We start from the raw sequence: 14,631 nt of genomic DNA on the forward strand, positions 1-14,631 counted from the left end.
GGGCCGCTGCTAGTCTTCCGGGACCGCTGAGACGCGGGCGGGGGCGGTCGCGCCCAAACTCCACCGAGCGGGGCGCGCGGGTCTGGGATCAGTGCAGTTTGTCTTTAACGCCAGTTCTTCGGCTTTCCTGGGTGTGTGTTTTATTTACGCGGGTCCATGTGGCCCGCGTGTGTGCGCGGCGGGCCGCCGCCCCTCGGGTCCCCTTGGAGCGTGGGTGGTAGTTCCGCAAGTGCCAGAAGTGCCCTTACCTTCTGCAGCTTTGGTCCTTGTGAAGTTACGGGGGCTTGGTTTGGGTTGGGTTTTTTTTTTTTTTTTTTTTTTGCTTCATTTGGGTTTGGGGATACAGTCGGGGTGCAGCGTCGTGAGCTGGCGAGCTGGTTGCCACGTTGTCTTCCTGCCGGCTGTCCAGAGCACGCGACGTTTCCCTTCTCTGACGGGAGCGTGAGGTTCGGCCTGACCGTGGATCTTAAATTTGAAGCCGGCTGTCGTCTGCCCTAGGTCGGCGGTGTGGACACGGACTGCTGTGTGAACGGCGGATGCTGCCCCGGGTCGTGGAGGTAATACTCAATTGACTCTTCCTCAAGAACTTTCCCAACTGAGGAAGGGTGGGGAGGAGAGGCCGCCTTGCCCGGCTGGCTCAGGCTTGTCTATATACGTTTGTGTTGACTTAGGCCGAGTGATGAACTGACCTGCTGTGTCAGATAACGGTGTATTTTAGGTGCCGATCTTTGGGAAGGTTTTCATCATTTTTGCAGTGTACTGAATGGGACCCTGATGGTGTAGTTTGTCTTCATCAGACACCTCAGCCGTAACTACCTCTGCGTTAGATGGTTCCCAGATACTCTGATATTTATCTGTACTGCCTTTCACAAATACGGTTGCTATATTTGTGGTCTAATACTTGTTTTTTACTCCCGCCCCCTAGGAGAAGTCAGATTCTAAAAGTATTTTTCCCTTCTCTATGGACTTAACATAAAATTAGTCTGCGTTTGGGTCTGTTTTCTAAATACCAACACCATAAGCTCAAATCCCCTACAAAGACACTGGGTTCTTCAGCCATGATTTGTGGGAAAGACTTTGTGGAAACGTTAAAAAAAATCAATTATCCCAAAGCTGATATTCTTAATGGGGAAGATTTTGACTGGTTGTTTGAGACTGTTGAAGATGAATCATTTCTGAAGTGGTTCTGTGGAAGTGTGAATGGACAGAATGTATTGTCTGAGGAAGAATTGGAAGCTTTTAGCATTCTTCAAAAATCAGGCAAGCCCATCCTAGAAGGAGCAGCATTGGATGAAGTTCTTAAAACCTGTAAAACTTCTGATTTGAAAACATCTACCCTGGATGACAAAGAGCTAGAGAAGTTAGAGGTTGAGGTTCAAACTCTGCAGAAATTAAAGAACCTAAAAATTCAACGACGTAATAAATGCCAGGTGATGGCTTCAGAAACAAGCCACAAATCTCTGAGGTTAAATGCTAAAGAAGCAGCAGCCACTAAAAGGCTGAAGCAGAGTCAAGGAATTCTAAATGCCATGAGTACTAAAATAAGTAATGAACTTAAAGCTCTTACTGATGGAGTTGCTAAACTGATGATTTTCTTCAAACATTCTAATTTGGATCAAGGGGCAAATCCACTGGTGTTTTTATCTCAGTTTTCCTTGGAAAAATATCTAAGCCAGGAAGAGCAAAGCACAGGAGCATTAACTTTATATACCAAGAAACAATTTTTTCAGGGTATACATGAAGTAGTCGAAAGTTCAAATGAAGAAAATTTTCAACTTTTAGATATACGGGCACCATCTATTTGTGATAATCGAGAAATCCTTGAGGAGAGAAGGCTGGAGATGGCTAGGCTGCAGCTAGCCTACATTTGTGCTCAACATGAGTTAATTCACTTGAAAGCAAGTAATTTGAACATGAAGTCAAGTATACAATGGGCAGAGGAGAATCTTCATAGCCTCACTAGAAAGGTAAACATGAGACTGGATCCATACTGTAATTGTTCGTAATAGAAGATATGTTAATAGTAAAGTACTTTTAGAAAGGAGGATGAAACAAGTAAATTTCTGAATTTGAAATTTGTGTTGGTTTAGACTCAGAGGATACTGAAATTCCCTCTTTTATGACATCTAGGTAAAGAGCCATGTTGCTTTGTCATAGGTATTCCACTTTATTTGCTCCTTGTTGGGTGCTATTGAAGTCAGGGATCCAGTTTGTTGGACCGAAACCCTGATTTTTTTGTTGAGAATGTACAGATAAGTGCACATACCCATCTGCAGTCCTGGAAAGATTACTTTCTTAGTAACATAACCACTACATAACTGAGTGAAAATCCAACTGAAACTGAATACTAGCACCAAGTTAGTTCCTATAACTGACATAAACTTTGAAATAGTGTATGAAGTTTTGTCATTCTTTGCAAGCTAGGAGAATAGCTACTGGTATTATTTTAGTTTTAAGAAAACTTAAATAGTATACATTTGCATTCAGTGAGTAGTGTGCTAATGATTTTTATTAAGACAAGCATGACAAGATTTGTAGCCATTCATAGCCATTCGTATATATGTGGTAGTAATAGCATTAAAATTTAGCAGTTTACCTTTGGCTTAGTCTATGTTTTTCCTTTTTTATACTGTAATTTTGGCTTTTGTTAATAATACGAACTTAGTTTTTATTAGCACGATATCTGATGACCCCAAATGTAAAGTAAAAATGATTTTAAAAGTATTTCAACTTTATACTTACTGCTTTAACATTTAATTGCTTTTTCTGTGTAGGATCTTGACAAAGATAATTTGGATGCTAAAATTTCTACCTTGAACAGTGAGATTCTGAAACTTGAAGAACAAATCTCTCATATGAAAGATAAAAGTTTGCCTGCTGTGATAAAAGAGAATGCCCAGTTATTGAATATGCCAGTCGTAAAGGGAGATTTTGATCTACAGATTGCTAAGCAAGACTATTATACAGCAAGACAAGAGTTAGTTTTAAATCAGTTAATAAAGCAAAAAGCATCTTTTGAACTTCTACAGTTATCATATGAAATCGAATTGAGAAAGCATTGGGACATACATCGTCAACTTGAAAATTTGGTTCAAGAACTTAGTCAAAGTAATACGATGCTCCACCAGCGATTAGAAATGCTAGCAGACCCATCAGTAACTCAGCAGATAAATTCAAGGAATACCATTGATACCAAGGACTTCTCTACTAATAGGTATGCTTCTTTGTTTCTTTATTGGTTTTGTTTCTATAAAATACTGTATAGAGTGTGAACTAAGATTGTGGAAGTTTAAAACATAATTTGCATTCTATGTTTGGCTCTCTGTTCTCTTCTTTCATTTTTCTTGTATATGACTCTTTCCTTTTGAATATTTTGCTCCCAGTTTCCATTCATATGAAAGCCAGAAGTAGCTGCATCAGAGCTGAGGTGGATAGGTTGGAGGAGTGAATGTATATACAAGGTCTTATTCATCTTTAGGCACTATTATTTAGATGTCTTATTTGAGATTGGGGCATGAGTTTTAACTACAGAGAGTTTGAATACTGCACGGTGTGTACTCAGTATTGCTAGGCAGAGAACTGATTGCATTCAGAGAGGGTGTCAGCTGAAAAAGGAGAAGACTGACTTTGTTTCTTCTCAGGTGAGTCTATGAGAATGAATGCTACCTCCCAGTCTCTTTTTATCTAGAGTTTAGCAGTTGATGGTAGAGGGATACTAAATTTGGAGTACTAAAGTAGTCAAAGGACTCAAAAATCTGAAACCTACTCCTGATGTTTCTCTAGTATTAGAGGAAAATCAACTAATCCTATATATATAGAATATATTCTATATATATAAAATATTTATTTGAGAGAGAGGGAGACAGCAAGTGAGCATGAGCAGGGGAAGGGGCAAAGGGAGAAGGAGAGGGAGAAACAGATTCTCTGCTGAGCAGGGAGCCTGATGCACGCCTGGATCCCAGGACCCTGGGATCAATACCTGAGCTGAAGACAGATGCTTAACCAACTGAGCCACCCAGGCATCTCTCCTTTTTTTTTTTTTTTCTTATTAATGAGATGAGGGGCATGGAAAGGGTGGCATTCACATCATGACTAAGAATGGTGTCCCCCCCCTCCCCACCACCAAATTGTGTAGTCGCATCCCTGGGGAACAAAATTGGCAACCTTGGACTTGAACCACTTTTGTGAAATCTATTGCAATTTATTAAAATAATTAAAATTAAAAAATAGATTTTTTTTTAATTCAGAGGAAAAGGAGAAACCCTTTTTGTCAGAAATGTGCAGATAATACTGCCTCACATTTTTCTATTTGTTCCAAAGGATTTTCTGCCATTAATATTTGAAGTGTTAAAGTAGCCTAATGGTTCATTAGGAATTGAATTTTACAATTAAATATGGATAAGACTGGTATAGCAAATTCACTATTTCTGTAGTCTCTGTTTACATTTTTTTTTTTTACATTTTATATTGTTTTCATTTTTTGTCTCTTACATCTACTGCCATTCTTTAGCAATAGATATATGATGTGAACAATTTAGTCTGTGGTTGACTTGACCTAGGTATCAAAAGGCAGAACTCAGACCTACATCTTCTATTTCAGGTTCATTGCTATTTCTACTATATCATACCTGTATTCTGTGACAGAAATGTTTTCTTGAGAGCTGTCTTTGAAACATGCTTTGTTTGAAGTAAGCTAATGGCAGTTACAAGTCAAAAAGTATATTTAAAACTTGGGAGATGAGAAAGTGGAAAGCAGATACAGTAGTTACAATACGTATTTCTGTAATGAGATGGTATTTTAGATGGAATATTTTGGTTGCTTGATTTAGCAGCAGATTAATTTTTTTCCAGGTTAATATTTTTAATCTGTTATATATCTCCAGATCTGCCCAATACAGTGGATTATAATTTTGAGAATTGTATGGACTTGAGAATTTTTTCCTACATTTTTTATTTTCACCTTTTAGGCTTTATCAACTTTTAGAAGGAGAGAATAAGAAAAAAGAATTGTTCATAACCCATGGAAACCTGGAGGAAGTGGCTGAGAAATTAAAAAAGGATGTTTCTTTAGTACAAGATCAATTGGCAGTATCTACTCAAGAACACTCTTTTTTTCTGTCCAAACTGAATATTGATGTAGACATGCTTTGTGATACTTTGTATCAAGGAGGAAATCAGCTATTGCTTAGTGATCAGGTGGGTGCTTGCCATAGTAACTGAAAATGCTGTAAAAAATGTTTTATTTTTTATTTATTTTTTAAAAGATATTTATTTATTCATGAAAGACACGCAGAGGGAGAAGCAGGCTCCACGCAGGGAGCCCGACGTGGGTCTCGATCCTAGGACTCCAGGATCACACCCTGGGCCAAAGGCAGGTGCTAAACCACTGAGCCACCCAGTTATCCCCTGAAAAATATTTTAATATAGTTCTGTCTTATATAGTTAGTATTCCATTTTATGAAATTCCACAATTTAACTATCTGTTATGTTGACAGACATTTAAGTTATTTTCAGTTTTTGCTATTGTAGATCATACTGCTGCAGATGACGGTCTTACTGTGTGTCTCACAGCTGTGCGTGTGTACACATAGGGACACTCCATCACTGAAGAGTGGAATTGCATATCACAGGTTTAGTTTTCAGGTTACATCAAATTGTTTTCCAAAGTGGTTGTACCATATTACTTCAGCAGTGTCAGAGATGTTATGTATCCTACTTATCACATAATCTTATCTGATTTATATAATTTCTCTCAAACTGTGGATATAGAATAGCATCCAATACAGATTGTAGTTTGTATTTCCCTGATTATTAAACAGGTGGAGGCCCCTGTCAGCTGATTATTGAGATTGAGGCCTCTTTCAGTTGTTTACTGTGCATTCATCATTTTCTGAGAATTCCTTGTTCATCTCCTGTGCCCATTTTTTTGTTTTTTTTTTTTTCTAAGATTTATCTATCTATTTGAGAGAGGGAGCCCAAGTGGTGCCGAGGGAGGGTAGGTACATGGGGAGGGGGAGAGGAGAGAGTGTCTTGAGTAGATTCTATGCTAAGTACAGAACCCTCATAACCCTGAGATCAGGACCTGATAGAAACCAGGAGTCAGTGGCCTGGCCTCAGGGTTGTGAGATTGAGCACCCCCCACCCCTCCCAGGCTCTGTGCTCACTGCAGAGTGTGCTTGAGATTTTCTCTCCTCCTGCCCCTGCCCCCACTCGCATGTACCTGTGCTTGCTCTCTCTCTAAAATAAATAAATCATCAAAAAAATTCATTTGTAGGAGTTTATGTATTTCAAGTGCTGATCCTTTGTCAGTCATGTGTGTTATATATATTCATTCTCTATTTGTAGCTAGTCTTTTTTACTTTCTTTGTTTTTGGCTTTTTTTTTAGCACTTTAATTTTTATCTTGTTTATTACTCTGTGGTTTGCCATTTTTTATATCTCATTTTTCATATTTTGTTAAGGTTTGTTCTTAACAGCATAATGGTAGTCCTTTTTACTTTATCTGAAAGTTATGCTGTTCACTTTTAGTTCTTTAGTCTACCAGGAGTTTATTTTTATGTGTGATAGGAGGTAGAGTTCTAACTTTAATTGTTTTTAATTTTTTCTCCCTATAAACAAATTGTCCCATCACCACTGATTGAGGCATACAATAAAAATAAAATCCCTCTCTTTCTGGTGAAGGGAGCCTCTTATTATGAAATAAATGATCCTTGAGTGCCTTTTTCTTTCATATCTCTTTGTTAGATACTATGGGCAGGACCAGTTCTAAACCTTAAACTGAGTTAAGTCTAAGAGTCTGTAGGACCCAAGTGATTCCTGCCTGGCCTGCAATTCTATCCAGGGGCTCTTCCACTTCAGACCATTCTGATCCTGAGATTGTTGGTATCCTGTGAGTCCTTGGCTTATTATGAAGAGGGTCTCCCATCTGGCTTCCCATTTTCTGTGGACTTTGGGCTTTGATTTTCTTCCCACTCATCTTGTGAGTCTCAAGAATCCTAGGTTCTAATTTTCCAAGATTGGTGGTTGCCCTAGAGTAAAGCTGCTCCTGGATTGCCTTACCAATCTGGGATGTTTTATAGACTTGTAGTTCCTTGATGCCTTGTTATCTCTTCATTGCTTTCAGAAAGCTTTTGTTTTGCTTGATTTTTAAAAAAACTTCATTTAGCCTTTTACATTTTTTTCTTATGGAAGGATTGATTTGGATAACTAACCTACCTTTTCTTGGAATGGGAATGCTTATGACTAGTTTTTTTAAATAATATTTTTATTGTGGTAAAATATAAAATAGTTCTAACCATTTTTAAGTGTACAATTCAGGGAAATTAAGTACAAAAGTACATTCATATATTGTGCAACCATGATCACTATATATTTTCCCAGAGCTTAATCATCCCAAAAAGAAACATTAAATAATAAATAGTAACTTTTCACTCCTTCCTCCCAGTCCCTGATAACTTCTATTCCACTTCCTGTCTCAATGAATTTGCCTGCTCTAGGCACCTAATAGAAGTGAAATCCTACATTTATATGATTTAAGTTTTATCCATGTTGTAGCATGTGTGAGAATTTTATGCCTTTTTATGGCCAAATAATACTTCGTTGTATATATGTAGTACATTTTGTTTGTCTTTTGATGGTCATTTGGGTTGTTTCCACCTTTTGGCTTCTGTGAACATTGGTGTACAGGTATCTGAGTCTCTGTTTTTGTTTCTTTGGGGTATATGCCTAGGAGTGGAATTGCTGAATCATGTGGTAGTTCTGTTTAACTTTTTGAGTAAGTGCCTAACTTGCGCAGCAACTGCACCATTTTATATTCTCACCCACTGTGCACAGGGTTCCAGTTTCTCCATATGCTTGTCTACACTTGTTATTTTCCTTTTTAAAAAAATATATACTAGCTATCCTAATAGCCTGAAGTGATTAACTGTGATTTTTTTATAATCTATTACTGATTTTGTCTTCTAAATTTATTAATTTTATAAAAACTTCCCATGATGGTAGATTTGAAAATTTATTGTTTTGACTCTTTCAATTTTTCCTTTATATTTGAGTCTATTTTATTTTTTATTTTTTTAAAAGATTTTATTTATTCATGAGAGACATCGGCAGAGGGAGAAACAGGCTCCTGTGGCGAGTCCAGTGTGGGACTTGATCCCAGGATCCTGAGATAACAAGCTAAGCCAAAGGCAGAAGGTCAACCACTGAGCCACCCAAGCGTCCCTAAGTTTATTTTATAAAATAAAGATACAGTTGGTCCTTGAAGAACATGAGGTTGAAACATGGGTCCACTTGTATGCAAATTTTCCTCAAAAAATAAATGCAGGGATCCCTGGGTGGCGCAGCGGTTTGGCGCCTGCCTTTGGCCCAGGGCATGATCCTGGAGACCCGGGATCGAATCCCACGTCGGGCTCCCGGTGCATGGAGCCTGCTTCTCCTCTGCCTGTGCCTCTGCCTCTCTCTCTCTGTGTGACTATCATAAAAAAAATAAAAAAAAAAAAAAATTAAATGCAGTGCAGTACTATAAATGTATTTTCTTATAATTAACATTTTCTTTTTTGTAACTTACTTTATTATAAGATTATAGTATATAATACACATAACATATATATAGATATGTATTAGTTAACTGTACATCAACAGTAGGCTACCTACCAGTAGTTAAGTTTTGGGGAAGTCAGAATTTCTACACAAATTTTCAACTACACAGAGTCCATGCTCTAACATCCCCCCCCCCCCCCCCCGCACCATATTGTTTAAGGGTCAGCTGCATATCTAATTTTAAAATTGTGGTGAATTATTATCCTGGTGGCTTGAAATACAGTGAATTGAACCATTTAGTATTACATAATGATCTTCTGTATTTTAACTGTGCTTTTTGTCTTAATATTTTTTTGTCTGATTAATAGTCCTATATACCATCTTTCTTTCGGTTAGTATTTGAAGGTATGTATTTTTCACTTTTACTTATACATCTCTCTTATTCTTTCCTTTTTACTTAGCATTATGAAATCATTTTTACTCTGAATGATTTTAATTTTTATGTTACAGTAATTTCTGTAACCAATGTACCATTGAATATTTTGCTAGTCTTTTTGTTTGCTTTTGAACAGCAACATGTATATCTTGTGTATATAGCTTTTTGTTGTTGGATACTTTCATTTGGATGAATTCTTGGAAGTAGAATTGTTGGGTTTCTTGGGTATGTACATTTTTCTTTTGGCCTTTGATGCTGTCATACTGCTTTTCTGAAGAGTCACACCTATTTTCATTCCACCAGCACTATTTAAATATCTACTGGATACCATCAATTATATGGTATGCTGTCATTTTATGAATTGCTAAAAAAGAAAAAACTTTCAATTAAACTGGCACAGTACTATCTTATTAGAATTTTTATTGAATACTTACTAGAAGGTATCTTTTAGGTTCAGACAGACATAGATTTTTATCATATTACTCTTAAATATACACATTAAAAGAAATATACACAATTAAAGTGGTTAGGGTATTTCAAAGCTTCACACTTAACATGCAGTTCTATGTTGTTTTTTGACTCAAAATTGTTGTCTTTATTTTTCTACACTATACATTGAGAGTGTTGGTGATATCAAAAAAACTAATAACCCAATTAAAAAATGGACCAAAGATTTGAATAGAGCTTTTTCCACAGAAGACATACAAATAGCCAATAGTATATATGAATAGTTGCTCAGTGTCACTCATTGTCAGGGAAATGCACATCAAAACCACAATGAGATGTCACCTTACACCTGTTAGAGTGGTTAGTAGCAAAAAAGCAAAATCAGGGGCACCTGGGTGGCTCAGTCAGTTAAGCATCTGACTCTTGGCTTTGGTTCAGGTCATGATCTCATGGGTCCTGGGATCAAGCCCTGTGTGGGGCTCTGCCCTCATTGAGGAGTCTGCTTAAGGATTCTCACCCTTTGCCCCTCCCCCCACTCATGTGCTTATGCATGTGCATGCACTTTCTCTCTCTCAAATCTTTTTTAAAAAAGCAAAAAGTATTTACAAGGATGTGGAGAAATTGGAACCCTTGTACACTGTTGGAGGGAGTGCAAAATGGTGTAGCCACTGTGGAAAATAGTATGGAGTTTTCTTAAAAAAGTAATGATCCATATGATCCAGTAATTCCACTTCTGAGTGTTTAAAACAAAAGAATTGAAATCGGGATCTTGAAGAATTATTAGCACTCCTACATCCATTATAGCACTATTTATAGTAGTCACATTATAGAAATAACTTAAATGTCTGTCAATGAAGGAATAGGTAAAGAAGATGTGATATATACACACAAAGTCTTATTTAGCCTTAATAAAAAGAAATGCTGTAATATGGGACAACATGGATGAACCTTGAGGAAATTATGCTGAGTGAAATAAACCAGTCACAAGGACAAATAATGTATGATTTCACTTACAGACATATCTAAAATAGTCAAACTCACAGAGGCAGAGGGTAGAATGGTGGTTAGCAGGGATTGGAGAGGGGCAAATGGTGGTATTTGTTTTTTAAAGATTTTATTTATTTATTCATGAGAGACAGAGGGAGAGAGGGAAAAGCAGGCTCCATGCAGGGAGCCTGAAGTGGGACTCGATTCCGGGTCTTCCGGATCAGGCCTTGGGCTGAAGGCGGCACTAAACCGCTGAGCCACACGGGCTGCCCGGAAATGGGTTGTTAATCAAGAAATGTAAAGTTTCAATTATGTAGGGTACATAAGTTTTAGAGATATGCTGTACAATGTTTTGCCTGTAGTTAACAATACTGTGTTGTACTCTTAAAAATCTATTAAAGGGGAAATCTCATGTTAAGTGTTCTTAACCCAATAAAAAAAATTTTTTTAATGTTGGTAATAAAGCATTTCTTATGAGTGGCTAATAATAATTACATGATGCTCTTGATTATAAAATGGTATGGATTTCAGATATTTTAAAATGTGAAAGATTGCATCCTAGAATCATAAAGTATGATGATTTCACTATAATCTTACTGGGTGTCATTATTTAATGTTTTTCCCTAACCCAGTGAAATATAAAAATGCCATCTGTATACATTTTAATTTGCATTTTTGTTGTTAATGAAGGCTGTTTTTCAGTATCTGTAGGAATATTATCTTAGCAACTATTAAGATCTTTAGTACTGAAATTGAGGGTGAGATTGTAGTTTCTCATTCATGTTTACCAAGTTTTTCTTCAAGGGGAAACTAATGTAGATATTATTTGATTTTGTTAAAGTGTAATTGAAGAAGTACTGCTCTCTAGAACTGGCATTTATGACAGGTGTAAAGCAGTCATTCTTGAACTTGTTTATTAGAATCACCAGGGAGCCTGTTGGGAGTTTGAGTAATTTAGTACGGAGTGAGGTGCAGGAATATCTATTCATACCAAGCACCCCAGGTGATTACCATGTTCATGGACCATACTGAGGACTTGCAGAAGGCTGAGATAGAGCTACAGATTTTCTCTTTGGTGATACTAGCTGGAAATTTATAGAAGTAGAATACTTAATTAGAAAGCCGTAGAATCTTGTTAATAAACAAGTTTTATATTATGAAGTGAGGCATCTCAGTATATTTAAATGTGAAGAGTCTGGCATATCTAGGTTTGGTTTTTTTTTTTTTTTTTTTTTTTTTTAATATTTAACGTATTTGGGAAGCCTTGGTGGCTCAGTGGTTCAGCATCTGTGTTCAGCTCAGGGTGTGATCCTGGGGTCAGGAATCAGGTGCCGCATCCACCTCCTTGTGAAGAGCCTTCTCCATCTATGTCTCTGCCTCTCTCTCTCTCATGAATAAAGAAGTAAAATCTTAAAAAAAAAAAAAAAAGATTTTACTTGTTTAAGAAACAGTGAACAAGCACAAGCGGGAGGTGGAGAGAGAAGCAGTGACATGTCTAGGTTCTTGAGCAGAGTCTACGGCCATACCACCCTGAACATGCCCGATCTCGTCTGATCTCGGAAGCTAAGCAGGGTCGGGCCTGGTTAGTACTTGGATGGGAGGTTCTTGAGCAGAATTACATGGCAAATCAGAATTGTTGAATGTTTCATGTAATTCTATTTTCTGTAACACTGTGAAAAAAGAAAAATGAATATTTTTGTTGAAATACTACTTTTTATTGGTAATTGCTTCATTTCAAGGCTTTCTCCGTACCACTTTTATCTAGAGTAGACCGAGATTAGGCTAAAACAAGATTCAATCAATAAAGTGGAGTAATTCTCCATTAAGGAGATGATGTTCATTCTTCTATCTCTAGTCTCTAAGACTGTGCTGGTCATATGGTAGACATTTAGTAATATTTGTTAAATGTATGAATATGCATAACAGTTTACATATCAAGTACTCTTCAGGGAGTAACAGTTTGCTTTGAATCTCTTAAAATTGTCTATTGAATACTGTTATAATTGCTCTCAACATAGAATTTATATTAAACCTACTGTGGGGGGCACCTTGGTGGCTCAGCGGTTGAGCATCTGCCTTCGGCCCAGGGCGTGATCCCAGTCTGGGGATCAAGTCCTGCATCAGTTCCCTGCAAGAAGCCTGCTTTTCCCTCTGTCTATGTCTCTGCCTCTCTGTATCTCTCATGAATAAATTAATAAAGTCTTAAAAAAAATTAAAAAATAAATCGATTGTGGATTTTTAATTGAGGTTCATTTATCATTGAAATCATGGGAATAGGGAACCCTGGGTGGCGCAGCGGTTTAGCGCCTGCCTTTGGCCCGGGGCGCGATCCTGGAGACCCGGGATCGAATCCCACGTCGGGCTCCCGGTGCATGGAGCCTGCTTCTCCCTCTGCCTGTGTCTCTGCCTCTCTCTCTCTCTCTCTGTGTGACTATCATAAATAAATAAAAATCTAAAAAAATTTTAAAAATGAAATCATGGGAATAATTATTCTACCATTTGGATTTTTTTTTTTTAAAGATTTTATTTATTTATTCATGATAGTCACACAGAGAGAGACAGAGAGGCAGAGACACAGGCAGAGGGAGAAGCAGGCTCCATGCAGGGAGCCCGACATGGGATTCGATCCCGGGTCTCCAGGATTGCGCCCCGGGCCAGAGGCAGGCGCCAAACCGCTGCGCCACCCAGGGATCCCTGGATTTTTTTTTTTTTTAAGATTTTATTTATTAGAGAGAGAGAGGAAGCATGAGCCAGGGAGAGAGGAAGAGGGAGAAGCAGACTCCAAGCTGAGCAGGGAACCTGACTCAGGCATGATCCGAGGTCCCCAGTATCATGACCTGAGCTGAAGGCAGACCTGAACTGGCTAAGGCACCCAGGCACCCCTATCATTTGGATTCTTTGCATGTAAATTATATTTTAAATTTATAATTGCTATTACAAAGAGAGATTTTGTAGTAAAAGCATTTTTATTTTCCTTTTAGGAGTTAACAGAGCAATTTCATCAAGTTGAATCCCAACTGAATAAACTAAATCATCTTCTTACTGATATTCTTGCTGATGTGAAGACAAAAAGAAAAATTTTGGCATCTAATAAACTGCATCAAATGGAAAGAGAATTATATGTATATTTTTTAAAAGATGAAGATTATCTGAAAGATCTTGTGGAGAATTTAGAAAACCAATCAAAGATTAAGGCTGTTGGTTTTGAAGTTTGAAAATTATTAAAAACTGAATCTTTACTACAGAGCTATGCTATGTTTTAATGTTTTATATATTAGGAGGAAAATGTAGCTAATAAACCCTACTAAAATTTTAAATTTGATGCCAGTGGAACATTTCATTTAATTTACTTAAGTTTTACATTGGTTGTTTTTTTTTTCCTTATATAATGCGTTCAAAGTACCAGTGCTTTCTATGAGTTGAAAATTTGCTTGATGGCACTTAGTACTGGTAACTTTACTTACAAGGAAAAAGCATTGTTATATAATGCAAATATTTTTTAATAGGATTAGTTCTGTCTCTCCTTTACTGTTTTTCTTCGAAATAGAAATTTTTTATTGTTAAATATTTTAAACCTTTGTAGAACTTAGAGTTAGCATTGTTCAACCTGTGAACCTTAATATATGGAACAGCCAAGTTCCCTCATATTTAGCTATAAAGTAAAACCATACCACTCAAACTGTAATTCCCATAATTCCCTGCTGTAGACTTTGAAAATCTTTGTACCTATTTGCTCTTCAAAAAGTATCAGATGTCCTTTGACCATTGTTCATTTTAGCAACTGGGTCCTGGGAAATCAAAATTTCTGCAGGACAAATCGTACTGGTGCTTGGACTTCTGCTTTGGTGGTGCTTTGACTTACACATTACGAATGACTCTTAAATGAAATTTGAAAATACCATAGAAGTGGTTGTTTAGAGGATACATAATGCTGTTTTAATCAGTTTCTTTGGAGTGAAAATACTTAAATGTTAGATTGTATTAATTGGGATACACACAAGTGTATTATTTGGACAATTAGAAATTATTTTGAGTGGTATGAAGTCATTTGGAGTAGCTTATTAGGATATCAAATGGTTCTTGAGTGCTTGATTTATATGTGGCCTGTGGTATATAACATGTAAGCTTTATAGAGGAACAAGAAGATGGAGTTAATACTTTCAAGAAGATTTCTGCTTCAGAATATATTGTCTTTTTAAAAAGAGATGCCCATCTAAAGTGCAT

The 14,631-nt window shown here is 37.1% G+C and overlaps 2 protein-coding genes across 6 annotated transcripts in view; both read left to right on the forward strand.

Annotated features, from left to right (window-relative positions):
- The first annotated feature begins 7 nt into the window (after positions 1–7).
- The window catches only part of POLN (DNA polymerase nu), a 155,680-nt gene continuing 141,056 nt past the window's right edge, over positions 8–14,631 (forward strand). For 3 of the 4 annotated variants that reach the window (XM_072804196.1, XM_072804178.1, XM_072804188.1), the window contains exon 1: positions 500–557. The gene's annotated coding sequence lies outside the window, so the exon portion shown is untranslated. Of the gene's footprint in view, positions 132–409; positions 558–14,631 lie in introns of those variants that run through there. The other variant, XM_072804171.1, reaches the window with a different exon arrangement.
- Positions 494–13,729, forward strand: HAUS3 (HAUS augmin like complex subunit 3). Of its 2 annotated transcripts, XM_072804209.1 has the most exons (5): positions 494–557; positions 926–1,967; positions 2,775–3,214; positions 4,968–5,196; positions 13,389–13,729. In XM_072804209.1, the coding sequence occupies exons 2-5, from the start codon at positions 1,059–1,061 to the stop codon at positions 13,620–13,622; spliced, it is 1,812 nt and encodes a 603-aa protein (XP_072660310.1). In that variant the 5' UTR covers positions 494–557; positions 926–1,058; the 3' UTR covers positions 13,623–13,729. The 2 variants fall into 2 exon arrangements, with proteins under 2 accessions (XP_072660310.1, XP_072660321.1); XM_072804220.1 differs by lacking the exon at positions 494–557 and having other exon boundaries at positions 568–1,967.

The sequence above is a fragment of the Canis lupus genome, chromosome 2 (assembly GCF_048164855.1).
Source record: "Canis lupus baileyi chromosome 2, mCanLup2.hap1, whole genome shotgun sequence".
In the NCBI taxonomy this organism is placed as follows: Eukaryota; Metazoa; Chordata; class Mammalia; order Carnivora; family Canidae; genus Canis; species Canis lupus.